General features: G+C 43.2%; 2 protein-coding genes across 11 annotated transcripts in view; one reads left to right on the top strand and one right to left on the bottom strand.

The window, feature by feature from the left end:
• mark4b (MAP/microtubule affinity-regulating kinase 4b) overlaps positions 1–7,187 on the top strand; it is a 48,272-nt gene extending 41,085 nt beyond the window's left edge. For 5 of the 10 annotated variants that reach the window (XM_078108329.1, XM_078108403.1, XM_078108289.1 and 2 more), the window contains 2 exons: positions 1,757–1,801; positions 4,034–7,187. In XM_078108329.1, the coding sequence (XP_077964455.1) occupies positions 1,757–1,801; positions 4,034–4,367 (379 nt within the window). In that variant the 3' untranslated portion in view covers positions 4,368–7,187. The remainder of the gene's footprint in view (positions 1–1,756; positions 1,802–4,033) is intronic. The other 5 variants (XM_040192631.2, XM_078108482.1, XM_040192564.2 and 2 more) reach the window with 1 other exon arrangement.
• A 294-nt stretch (positions 7,188–7,481) lies between these two features.
• Positions 7,482–12,556, bottom strand: ckmb (creatine kinase, muscle b). The gene is made up of 9 exons (XM_040193417.2): positions 12,280–12,556; positions 11,139–11,251; positions 10,366–10,462; positions 10,122–10,276; positions 9,757–9,889; positions 9,488–9,659; positions 9,040–9,163; positions 8,590–8,779; positions 7,482–8,013 (listed from the first exon to the last, which is right to left on the bottom strand). The coding sequence occupies exons 2-9, from the start codon at positions 11,229–11,231 to the stop codon at positions 7,835–7,837; spliced, it is 1,143 nt and encodes a 380-aa protein (XP_040049351.1). The 5' UTR covers positions 11,232–11,251; positions 12,280–12,556; the 3' UTR covers positions 7,482–7,834.
• Between the last annotated feature and the right edge of the window lie 195 nt (positions 12,557–12,751).

Raw genomic sequence — 12,751 nt, 5'->3', positions numbered from 1 at the left:
AAAGAAATTGGGTAGCAACACTTAGAAAGAGGTAGAAACAACAAACATGGCCATTGCTCCATCTGTCATCTGTTCATCTGCAGACTGATGAGCAAACAGCGTGCAGGCAGAATAACCACAGGAAACCCGTCCAATCATTGCTTACAGGCCCAAAGGAAATTATTTCCTACTTCTGCAACGCATTTGATTTATTTATTGTTGTTGGGATGTAAATAGAATTATATATAAAAAGGACTATGAAGGATGGAATCTGGGGCATCGTAGCTTTGAACCTGCGACGTTACGAGCCCTCTCCCGTAAGACGCCTGCACCAACCATCCCGACTGACTGACCCAGCGTCGTTGCCGTTTAAAACCAGGATTAGTTGCATAACCCGGATTTATCCTTCTCTTAAACGGGGATCTTGCACAGCTCTCCCTCAAGGTACAAAGCAGATTGTCACAGTGCCGCGAGCTTCTCCCCCTCCGTCACTTTCTGCTCCTCATTCTCTCGGCTCTCAGCCCGACCTGGCGTCACATGCCGTACAGTTAGTACACAGGTGGTGCAAACTCACCCCCATGATGGTGGAGTGAACGGTTCCCACCAAGAGCTGCTTGAATGAGGTTAATCCAAAAGGAATTACCCTCCAAATGTTTTCGGGGTAATTATTTAAATATAATCACACATAAATGCTGGGAAGTATCCCAGTGATTAGCTGTGTGGATTAGCAGGGATCACACATTTTAAACGTGTATTTAGATCTAAAGCCGCTGCGACAGCTCTTCGTGCGGAGCCAGGGTGACATTAAAGTATGTGTAATTTCTCTGCAAATCTATCAATGAAGTATAGCTGCCGGCTCCGCCGCCCCAAACCCAGTTCTTAGCCTGGCAATCGGGTGTCAGGAATAAAATCCCAGGTTGACGCACAGATAAGTAGCAGCAGCAGCCCCTGGTGGCCGTAATATGGAAGTGCAGCAAACTGCCTTAAACTCAACACATGCTGCAGATACTTTGACATGAAGCGCCGCACAGCAGCAGCTCCTCGTGTGTCCTGTTGGTTAGCAGGTGGCTGCACAATGACAATCAGGTGCATTCGAAGAAAAAAATGGTTCCGTCATGGAACTGCTCACAGCCGTGTCCGTGGATTATCTCGAGGGACGTGATCATGGATGGGAGAATTTTCAAGCGTTCTTTGAGCAACACATGCGGAGTGCTATTTGACCCCATTATGTTGCAGAGAAGGCGCACAAGATTTTTTTTGTTTGTGTGTAAACTGTTTCTTTTTAAACCGCGCGGTGCAGGTTTCTATCTGAGATCCACATCTTTGCTGCGACAATTCAAATCAAGCGCGACTAAAGACCGATTAGTTTCCTCTTAATGAGACTTTTGTTCTCTTTCGATCCACTAATTTGTTCTTTTATGATCATTAGATTAATTTGTGCAAGTCTTGCAGCCACTGCCACCCACCACGTTTTGTGTCTTTAACACCTGGTTCTCTTCTCCGGATCCACTCCATCTACATCTGTTTATCCCTCACATTTGTTTTGTCGGTGGCTTTGACATGATGTCGTTGCACAGTCATCCAATGTGTCCAGTGTGTTCAGTGTAGGTCGGTGATGATCCATCTGTGACTTCAAAGAAGTAGTTTGTGCTTGTGTGTCGTGGTTGACGTGCATTGACTGGCGTAGCCGTGCAACAACTCTACACTTAAACAGGAAGTGGGGCGAGGGCCATTTGGCCAATTGATTCCTAACGGATACGTTTTTCTTCCTCTTGAGGGTCACAGACGAACCTGAGAGAATCAGCAGATCTCCGGTCACAAGGTGAGTTCACTTTTCCACTTGTTTTCCCTCCACTGACGGCCGAAGTGCAACAGTAAAGCAATCCTACATATCCTTTGTCAACATTACATGCAGCCCCTTTAAATCATTCATCCACCAATTTATACCAATACTCTTTTATATATAGAAAGAGCAGATATCTTGTGAGCTAATACTGGTACTGCTGTTAAAAGAATAGTTTAACATTTTGAAAATAACCGTTTTGCTTTCTTTTCCAGAAAGCTTTATTTGTTGTATTTTGCTTAATCTGTACCAAAACACAAGTGTAAAAACATCTATTTTCCATTTTATGTGCTGGATTATTTCTTGGCACGTAAACCCTACAAGTCAAATTAACGTGGTTACACAAAGAAGATAAATAAATGAGCTTCATATGAGCTTGTATGTGTGTTTTGTTTCCTCAATACAGAACCAGGCAAGCTGTCAGTCTTTATGCTGATAAAACAAACCTTTGAGTTATGGCCTGACTGCTAGTTTGGAAGTCATTCAATCGTAGAGTTTAAAGAGTTTCCCTTTAGTCCTTTAATTTAAAATGCATTGGGAAGCATTTGCTGTGTACACGGTTGTTTTTAGCTGTCGATGTGTTCACTGTGTGACTGAGATCTGATGTTTTCTTCTGACCATAATTTGAACATTAGAAGTCGGCATGGAGTCTTTTCCATGTGATCCCACATGGCCTCCAGCACCGATCCGGAGTTATGCGATTTTCTCGTGTGATTTTTTTTGAATGAAATGTTTCTCTTTGATGTGGTGAGCAAACAATGAAATACAATAAATTGTAGATTTGTAAGATAGTATGAAATAATACAGATATTAAATTTAATCTAAAAAATATTCTCAAATTTGTTTCTGATTTAAGAATAGACGAAAAAGGTTCTGCCAGAATAATCTTTAAAAAATAAGAAAAAGAAACTTGTGCTTGATGTTGTAATACTCATTTTAGGTTAATAGGTTGAATTTATTGCATTATTACCCAAAATCTAATCTACCTAAACCTTTTGGTTGAATCTTAAATTCATAGACCAAAAAAAGTACTGCTCATCATAAGCATGAATTGTTCAGTTGCCTCTCAGGGTTTTAGTAAACTTGTCTATAATATTCAGTTTCATCCAAATACAACAATGTATTTGGATGTTCTTGCTTTCCAAGAATAACGATTATCCATAACAACAACGTACAACAACAAAGTATCCATTTTAGTTCATTTTAATAGAGACACTGATTAGAAGCTTTAGAAACAATGCTGTGACAAAAATGAATAACTATTAAAAATATAGTAACTTTGTTATCTGCTTCAATCAAAGGCGTCTACTAAAAATAGCTTATTATTGATGTTGCAGTGTCCTATTTGACGCCGCGTTTTCTCAGGGAAATCTGTGTGACGTTAATCTGTTTTACTAAAGGTCTTGTGCCCTTCCTCTCAGCTGCTTCAGCCCACTCTAAATCTCAGTCTCAGATTAAGAACAGCAGGTAAACCGGCAGCGCTAGGCTAACGTTAGCTAGCAGACAGTGGTGCTCCTCGTGCTAGATGATCCCTCCCGTCTGTATATGGATCAGAATCTTTTTTCTTTTAAATAATAACTGTTAACTCTTTGTCATCCCAACGTGATTTGTGTTAGTTGGTGTGATGTGTGAGTTAAAATGTATCTGTATAGTATGTTATTAATTAGATCAATTGTATTATAATTCTCATTAAAGAACAAAATAAATGTATGACCAGTGCTTCACGAGAGCAATAAACTGGAGGTGGGTTTGATTTGCACATCCCTTTGGTATTGTACATTCATTCTATAGTACGAAGATGGACTGGACTGTTGGACTGTAAAAATGCACATTTAGTAGTGACTGAGATTGCAATGTAGAGATGTTATAATCCAACAATGTATGATATTAATTTATTTTTTTTCCCTCCCCCCTTTCCCCGACCACTCATGCATTCACATTTATACGACCATACTTACCTACACTTCCATCACACATTAATTTCCTTTTAACCCTGTGAATTCATTCCCATTTATCCTTAAATCCGTGCTCTTTTATTCATATCACACCTCTCTTCCTCTCATTTCGGCCACTCCAACCTTTTAAACACCCCAAACCCTCCTGCTACAAACACCCCTTTTTCAACCTCGCCCCCACCATTTAATAAAAAAAAAAAAAAATCTTCTCACCATCCTCTCTTCGCATCGCCCCTTCTCTCCCTCCCCTTTCCAGTCGCCATCTATCTGGGCATCAGAAAGCGGCCGAGCCCCGGACCCCCCGATGCGGCTGGGATGTGAGGGTCCGGAGCCCTCGCGACCCGGCCGAGGTGGTGCTAGCGTTGCGCGAGGCGGCGCAGGGCTGCGGCTGCCAGGTCCACCTGGCCGGGCCTTTCCTCCTGTCCTGCACCCACGGAGCGGCCGGCGCCCGCGTTGCCTTCGAGGCCGAGGTCTGCCAGCTGCCCAGCGGGCTGGGCCAAAGCAGCGGTGTGAGGTTCAAGCGCCTGTGGGGGGCGCCGTTGGCCTTCAGAGACATTGCCACCAAAGTGTCCAAGGAGCTGGAGCTCTGAGGGAAACCGGAGGTGAGGCGGAGTGAAAACAGACAGGATGATGAACGAGGAGGAGGAGGAGGAGGAACCCTGAGGACGCCTCCTCCCGCTCCTCTTCCTCGCAGTGCTCCGCTCAGGTGCGGCTAGCGATGCCTCGCCTCCGCCAAAGACCGCTTCTTCTGATGACAGAAAAGGGGGACGCACAGACGCGAATGGGCCGCCGTCGGCAGACTTGAAGACCCTTAACCTTGGAACTCTCAGTGACCTACGACCCCTGCTTGAAACGCACCACCACCTCCATATTTTCTGAGCCCATAGAGTCAGGTTGTTTTATTTTTAATCTTTCACAATTTGATGTCGGATAAGGATGGTGTTGCTGAGAATGGAGATCGATAATATGTGGACATTATTATTCCTATTTTATCCCATTTGTTGTCATCATTCCCCTTTAAAGAGCTGCTATTTAAAGATTTGTTGGTTTAGTTGAGTTGAGTTTTCTCTTTAATGCTTTTAAAAATGGATCAGAGAATGTCATCCTTTGAAGCAGATGTCACATATTTCTGAATTGAGGTCGCTGTCTGACCTCCGGCCTCTAGGGGGAGACATGCAGAAATGCAGAGACTTGTGACAGACTGAATGACGCATCGCGGCCTTTCTGCCCCTCCATTGTCCATCCATTTTGTTTGTACCGTTTCTGGTAAAGTGTGGCCTCCCTGCCGGCGGTCCGTACCAAATTCTCCGCTTCGTGTTGATAGCTGGCAGCTGAGCAGGTCACGGAGGAGCAAAGTTGCCTAATAACGCAGAACCCAGCTGAAATGAGGTACTTGATGACTTGTCCATTTGATCTTATGCTCTGCTCCTTACTTATACTCTACCAACATTTATAATGTGCTACCTTTTCATTTACAGGCAACACTCCTCTCAATTTTATTTAATCTTTAATTCCGTAATATTAATGTTGGTTTAAAGTGCAAAGTAGGATTTACTTTCTATTGGATATAAAAACTGGATCCCCAACAGGAACCGGTATTTGTGTTTTAATAAGGCAATAGCATGCCTCAGCTAGATTTACTTTTCTGAAGGTGGATGTATGCAGAACAAAAAAGTCCCTTTACCATATTTTTCCATCAGCTGGTTTTGTCTATTTAGATCCCCCCCAAAGACATGCTCAGTCGAAAGAATGCATTATTCTGAGAACAATGAGATATTTTGTCCTAATAGTTCTAATTAAATATAATCAGTTTAATGTTTTAAGAAAACGTGTTTTACGTAAGGCAAAATGAAGGTCAAATCGGATGCTCCTGCTGACTGAAGTCTCACCAACCCGACCATCATATTGATTACCAGTCAATAACAAAGCACAGTACTAGTGCCACTGTCTTTTGACTGGTCCCAGTTTTTATTTGATTGGTTGTAAATATAACACATCATAATGTGTTATATTTACAACCAAAGGGCAAATACAATGCTTATTTGCTTGCTAACAGCCATAGTTCACAAAGCCAATCCAACTTAAAGCACCACAACGATTTGATCCCCTTTAATGATGAATATATTGTAATAGATTACCTTTTGTTTATTATTTGATCTCTTCAAAAAACATGTTTCCCCTCACACATGATGACTGTAGCTCTTACTGGTTTGGAGTACATTGAGGAGATGGGGCTTTTTATTGGTAGCACTTAACAAAATCAAAGTCTGTCAGAACGCCACCGCCATTGCTTTGCCTCAAATGTTGTGCAATGCAACCACAAAGCCAAGAATCTAGACTTGAATAAGCATAGACTCCATAGGAAGCCTTCTTTGATTTATATTTTTTATAGTGCGGATATGTTCTTAAATTTTATTGAGCACTTTTCTTCTCACGTTTTAGCCAGGACTGTGTTGTGCTGTACTGGCAGATTTTTTCAATTTATCTGTATTTCTATTTTGTTATAAAACTGTCTCACACATTTAAAGCCCAAAGAACTTCTGAAAGCCCTTCCTTCCTTTACGTAATCTCTTGGCATCATTCGCTTCCCTTCAGTGGAACGATGGATCCGGGTGTTCAAAGCTATATTAAAGTTAGTCCAGGGAACCGTCACTTCAGCGGCCCCTGCGGGGCGTGTCTGACTGTTGTCCAATCAGATTCCAGTTTTGCTGTAGGAGGCGTATGACTGTTACGCAATCAGTCCTCTGGCTCATTAAGCCACTGCATAACTTAAAGCACGACGCCGTGGTTGGAGATGAGACATTGAAGACCCTTTGGGAAATGTTCTTTCATGAAGAACATTTGGCTGGTCAGCACAGAACGAAGCTACCAAGATCTGACTAAAAGACAGTGCCCAATTGATCATTTATTGACTGACGGTGCTTGAACTATTGTTACCCCTTAAATTCTACCAGTTATAACTAACTTGCAGCATCTAACAAAACACTGATACGTAAAAAGATTCCTAATACTGCAGATTGTTGATCTTTACAGATGTAAAGTCAGTCTGTCTGTCAAATGGGACTTTCTTTTTATCCCAGCAGGTGTCCACTACTGTCTGAAAATGTGAAGCTGTGATTTAGGGCTTTCTTTGCATATTCTTTTGTGTGTGTGTGTGTGCGTGTGCGTGTGCGCGTGCGTGCGCGCGTGCGTGCGTGTGTGCAGCTGGGCCTCACTCTCTGAACCTGTTCTGTAGATGCAGTTAGGACCAACGCTTTAAGGCTACAGTTCTGTTCTATAGTGTGTTTGAAGCCGTCACTGTTCTCAAGAAAACGTAACTTATGGGGTGATATTACGGAAATGATGGACCTGCAATCCTGCATGTCTCCTAGGAAATAATGTGTGACACAAAAATAAAGACGTTCAACCTCTTTCCTATGTTGTGGTTTGTTTTCTCAGATATGGATTTTATTTCTTAAAATACGCGTCCAGCTGGTTTCTGTTGTGAATTGTTGTACTGTGTGTGTCCTGGTGGATCTTTATGAGGGCCACAGGTTGTAGACAGTCCGAGTGGTCAATTTTTCCGTTTCCTTATTTTTTTTAAGGTTTTAGTTTACTCTGTATAAAAATATCTGTGATAAAATCAGTAGTATCTATTTATATATTTTGTACTAGAGTAGTTGCAAAATATTCTTGTGTGTTTCCTATAAAGACACTGCGAGAGGTTTGATTGTCACATGGGGCATAATTTAATTGTCCAGTTTTATTTTACAATCAGAACATTTTCTTTCAGTGCATAGCAGTTCCTCACTGCATGGATTGATCCCAGGATGTTACAGAGAAGATGGGCGGGATGTGATTAGAGTGACGGGAAAATTAGGAGCCAAAGACACAGCAGGAAAGGACAAGACTAATAAAGTTGACAGAATTGAGTAGGAAGAAAGAAAAGTAGGTGGAGTGTATTCCTGACAAAAAGGAGTAAACCAGTAAAATAACTTTACAAGGCTACCTGTTCATTTTTTCTCATGTAAAAAAAACAAACACAGACAGTCATTCAGTCATTGCTCGTCTGTCCACTTTACTTCTGGGCGGGGATCATGCCGTCGATGGACTCTCCCTTCTCAAGCTTCTTCTCCATCTCAACCATCAGCTTGACACCGTCAACCACCAGCTGGACCTGAGCCACCTCAGAGGAGCCCAGACGGTCAGCGTTGGAGATGTCGAACACACCACCCACGGAGGCCGTGTCCACACCACCTAGAGGGAAGAGTACGGGAGAAAAACGAGTCACTTTCCGACTTAACCGCTCCCCACCTCTGCCCTGAGACTGTTTTGACATTGAGGATAAAAGCTACATATGGGTAGAGTAGCCTGAATACGTGACTTTAATTAAATGTACGTCCAACAAAAGTTCCTCCTGTATTGTTACTCTAATTGTCACAGTGAGAACAGTTGAAGTAGCCCCTGCAGATTTCTCTATGGATATTTTGAGGGAAATCAGGCACAAAGTAAGCGAATGGAAGGTATTTATGGTGACAAACATAGCAAATAAAACACTATTGTGGCCAGCATAAAGCGCAAAAGATGCCGTAGATTGACAATTAGCAGGGCATGAATGCAGCTCGCCCCAGTTCTAACCACTCTCCAACAACAATTCATAGTTTATTCCCACTACATTTCCTAATATTTGCAGATAAATGCCAATGTTGTGTGTCAGATATTTACTTCACCCCATCCAGCTGTGTAGTATTTTAAGCAGCTTCCCTTGGGGCTCATTTAACAGTGCTTCTATTTACTTCTGACTATCTTGAAAATGCTCTTTTTGTTTTTCACCTGTGCCGCGCTTCTGCAGACGCAGTCTGGTCAGAATCTCCTCAAACTTTGCGTGTGTGCTGAGCTTGGGCAGCTTGACGTGCACACCGCCGCGCAGGCCGGTTCCCAGGTTGGAGGGGCAGGTCAGGATGTAGCCCAGATGTTCGTTCCACATGAAGCCGTGGTTGTGCTTCTTGAAGATCTCTTCAATCTGAGGCGAGGCGAGGAAAGTGAAACAAATAATAATGCATGATGTTTGGACTTTAATCAAACACTAAATGCTTACCAGCCATATCTGTGAACAATAAATCATTCATCAAATGTTTAAATTGTTTTAAAGATATGGAACGTTTAATAATTCCACGATGTAGATAATCACACCACAGATAAAGTATCCATGAGAATTAGTTTTGCATATAAGACCACATAAATGTGTCAATATAACTGCATTTCAATGTTTTTGTGTTTTACCTTCTGCAGGCCAGTGCAGAAGCGTTTGAAGACCTCCTTCATGTTGCCTCCGAGCTGCATGGAGATCACACGCAGGTGATCCTCCTCGTTCACCCAGACCAGGAAGGTCTTGTTGTTGTTGTGCCTGAAAGAAGAATATCCATGTCAGTTTCACTTAATTTGCATGCGGGGCAAAATGTTTGTGAGCCGGTCATTTGATACAAGTTGCATGAGTAGGATTTGGTAGGAATGTTTCTCAAAGTGTTTGCATGTGAGCCAAAACGCTCACCCTCTTGTTGTCAAATAGCGGAGACGAGCCACTGTGTGCTTTGGTATTCATGTCACACTTTAACAAGACAAATGGTGAAAATTCACCAATACCTGCCTGCTTACTTAGCTAGAGTAATACCAATAACGTTGTATACGTGTATCTGTTTTGTGTTCAAGTTCCATTCAGGGTGTGGCTCACCAGATGCCTCTGCCGTCGGGCCAGTCACGGGCCATGCCAGCGCAGGTCAGCAGGGGGGACACGGGCTTGTCGAACAGGAAGTGGTCTTTGATCAGCAGGTCCTGCTCGGCCTCGGTCATACCGTTGAGTGGGTAGTACTTTCCCTTGAACTCACCATCCAGACTGGCCAGGGCTGGAAAGGAGAGAACCGAGGAAGGTGTTCGGAGTCAGACAATTGTACGGACCGTGGCGCATAGATTGTTATTGTCTGTCATCAGGTGTGCACCCACCCTCAATGGACAGCTTCTCGATGCCTCTGCGCTCTCCACGGCTGTTGTGGGGCGGCAGGGTGAATCCCTTGATGCTGCGGCCGGTACGGACGCGGCTGGACAGCACGTAGTTGGGGTCCAGGTCGTCGCCACCCTGAGGGGGGAAACAACAGATGGTTTGTAATGTCGGAATCAAAAGCTTCTCATAGGTTTATAAAAGTTTAGAGGTGGTCACATGGGTCGGTGAACTACTTACTTTGATAAATCTTTGAAGAAATTGATAAATGAATGACCATTTATTCAGTGTATTCGGATTCATTCGGTTTATACCATTCATGAGGCTTCCCATCCTTAAGCTGTTCACATCTAAAAACTCCACCGCTCACCTTCAGGTTCTCGAAGTTCAGGTCGGTCTTGTGCTTGTCGGTGGGCTTGTATCCACCGTGGCGGTCGGAGATGATGGGGTCCAGCAGATCCTTGAAGACCTCGTAGGACTCCTCGTCACCAGCAACGCAACCCACGGTCATGATGAAGGGGTGACCTTTGGGGCGAAGGGGAGGGTGATGAAGTTGGTAACAACTCTTTGCTGGTGTGAGTTAGTCTCTGTGCTGTTGTCTGGCTCCTTCTTACCAGGGTTGTCAACACCAGTCTGGATGACGTCATCCACTGTGAAGCCGCTGGGAGTGGACTTTCCCCTCAGCTTGCCGTAGATCTCCTTGGTCAGCACCTACAACAGATGACACCCACGTCAGTGACAACACTTTTAGTAGTTTTAGTTCCTTATACTATCTTAGCCCTCAGAAAACGTTTATAAACAATACAAATATTAGCATTTTAGGTCAAAAGTAGTTTTTTTATGAAGTGATTTGTCTACTGAGGTACGTTTTGAACAGTGCTCAGAAAGGTTATTCCTTATAAATACGTTGGCAACCATTTCTAAGTGAAGCCAAACGATTGCCAAAGAGCTGCTCGCTTAGATTTGTGATGTGCTCAGCTTGTCAGTCAACTACAGTATATCATTGCCATGGTCACATGATCACATCAGACTTGTCATTGGAAAACATCAACGTACTTATACCCAGCTTTTTATTGTTATTATATTAATAATTGCATTCTATAGACCTTTTTATAGTATATTTATGGTATAGTTTATGCAGAACAAACATATCATTTTGTTGTTGATTCCTACAGAAAATTTGACCAAAAATATAAACCTTAATGGAGAAATGGAAGCTCCCTCTTAAATAGATATTAGTTAACCATAGGATGTTTCCAAGGTTGCCAACTGCAGGTAATGGTGGCCTCTAGTTGTTGTTGTTGTGGGCTGGATGGCCCCCTGGACCAAACTGCACAGGTCCCAGTTCATGGCCGTGGACAGACAAGGCCGGAGAAGGATTTTCTACCTTGGCCATGTGGTTGTTGTGCAGAGACAGATCGGGGAACTCCTCGTCCACCGAGAACTTCATCTTGTAGTCGTTATGACAATTCTTCGTCATGGTTGCGATTCCTACTCCACCTTGGAAGAAATGAGACAAAGTAGAGGTAGTGTTTTTCAGAATTTACAGTTTTGAGACGTTTTCAGACTCTTTTTCCCCAATGATGAACATAAGAGGGGGGGGTTGTTGTTTTACACCCTACAAGATGTATTCAACAAAACAGTTTTCTTGAATACCATATTTCTTATCTGGTAGTTCTCCAATTTGTTGGAGGGCCTCGTCTATGAGTCCCCTGGAGAACAGGAGAAACCGTCTCATTCTGTTTTCTCGTCTTTCCATCTAACTTTTTTTTTTCACTCCCCCCCTTCTCCTCTCTCTCTTTCTGTCAGCTGCTCTCTATACATACTTACCTCCCAGCTGTCCTGCCTCTCTGACTGTCTCACCACCTGTCTCTCCCCTCACGCAAGACTATTAATAGTGTTGCTGTGCCCCTCCTTGTGCTGCATTCCTCCCATGTCACAAAAGAATGAATGATTTTTCACTTCATTCAGCCTCAGACAAAATGCTGCGATACATCGGTAGCCTTAAAAATTACTTTGGTAGCAGAAGCAATACAACTTTAAATGTTCTCAGTCTCTTCATTCTCTATCTCTTACAAGCCAATCTCCCTCCCTCAGACAGGAGCTGTGCACCTTTGCATGAGGTACAGCTGATTGATGACCCCTGGTGCACTGAAAGGTCAAAGCATTACATGCCTCACAGACTAAATCAAGTGCAGTAAACTATTCAAAGACACGCTGCTGGCGTCAGCAACAGCTGACTGTCTGCCACCACATCTCAATGACGAGATGCAAGAAAATCAAGAGCTTAGAGAGAAGTTTCACTACAATGTGCACTGATAGAGGAACCATAAGAGGAGATTTTAGTAGTTTCCATTCCATCCTCAAAAAGAAAAAAACCTGTCATGGCCCCCGTGTTCATGAACAGAGGAATCTGTCTGACAGATATTTAGTTCAAAATGTTTCACTCTCTTAGAGTGGTGTCTCTCCATACTGATATAAAAAACACCCATCTGGATTCATGAGTAGGCCTGACTAATTATTTTTACCTGCTTAGGAGAAAAGGAAGAGGTTAACAATCCTGGGATCCGTTCCTGTTCGCCGAATGTAAGGGTTGCCCAACTCTGCCAGATGATGGGCTTAAGTATTTATACCTGGACCTCTGTCCCCATTGGCTGACCAGACTCGGGGGTCCCCTCGTTTGATTGGTCGCAGGGGGTCCTCCGTGCTCGGGTCAGTTTCTAAAAGGCAAGAACGAACATAACACAACACTGTAGACGAGAGACGAGAAACAGCTGCAGCCACTCGGCCCAACCTTTCACCTTCTGCCTGGTGGCTGCTGGGAGCCTGCAGGGCAGAACGGTGGTGGACGTAACGCACCGAAAGCCCTCATTGTGTTTGTCAATTGACTTAATTATGTTTGAGATTAACTTCTTTTAACCTAAGGGATTTACAGTGAGAGAAACTAGATTATTTCAGGAATTCATATTCATATTGAAAATGCCATTAATTTAAAGACAG

The sequence above is a fragment of the Gasterosteus aculeatus genome, chromosome 1 (assembly GCF_964276395.1).
Source record: "Gasterosteus aculeatus chromosome 1, fGasAcu3.hap1.1, whole genome shotgun sequence".
Lineage (NCBI taxonomy): Eukaryota > Metazoa > Chordata > Actinopteri > Perciformes > Gasterosteidae > Gasterosteus > Gasterosteus aculeatus.
Note: the sequence above shows the minus strand (reverse complement) of the source record. Positions and strands in the feature narration are given on the sequence as shown.

Excerpts from the sequence above, each read along its gene's own strand:
- ckmb (XM_040193417.2), bottom strand. The coding sequence starts at position 11,231 with ATGACGAAGAATTGTCATAACGACTACAAGATGAAGTTCTCGGTGGAC. Across the intron at positions 8,780-9,039 it reads TCTGCACTGGCCTGCAGAAG|ATTGAAGAGATCTTCAAGAA; the intron begins GTAAAACACAAA and ends GCCTCGCCTCAG. Across the intron at positions 8,014-8,589 it reads TCTGCAGAAGCGCGGCACAG|GTGGTGTGGACACGGCCTCC; the intron begins GTGAAAAACAAA and ends TCTTCCCTCTAG.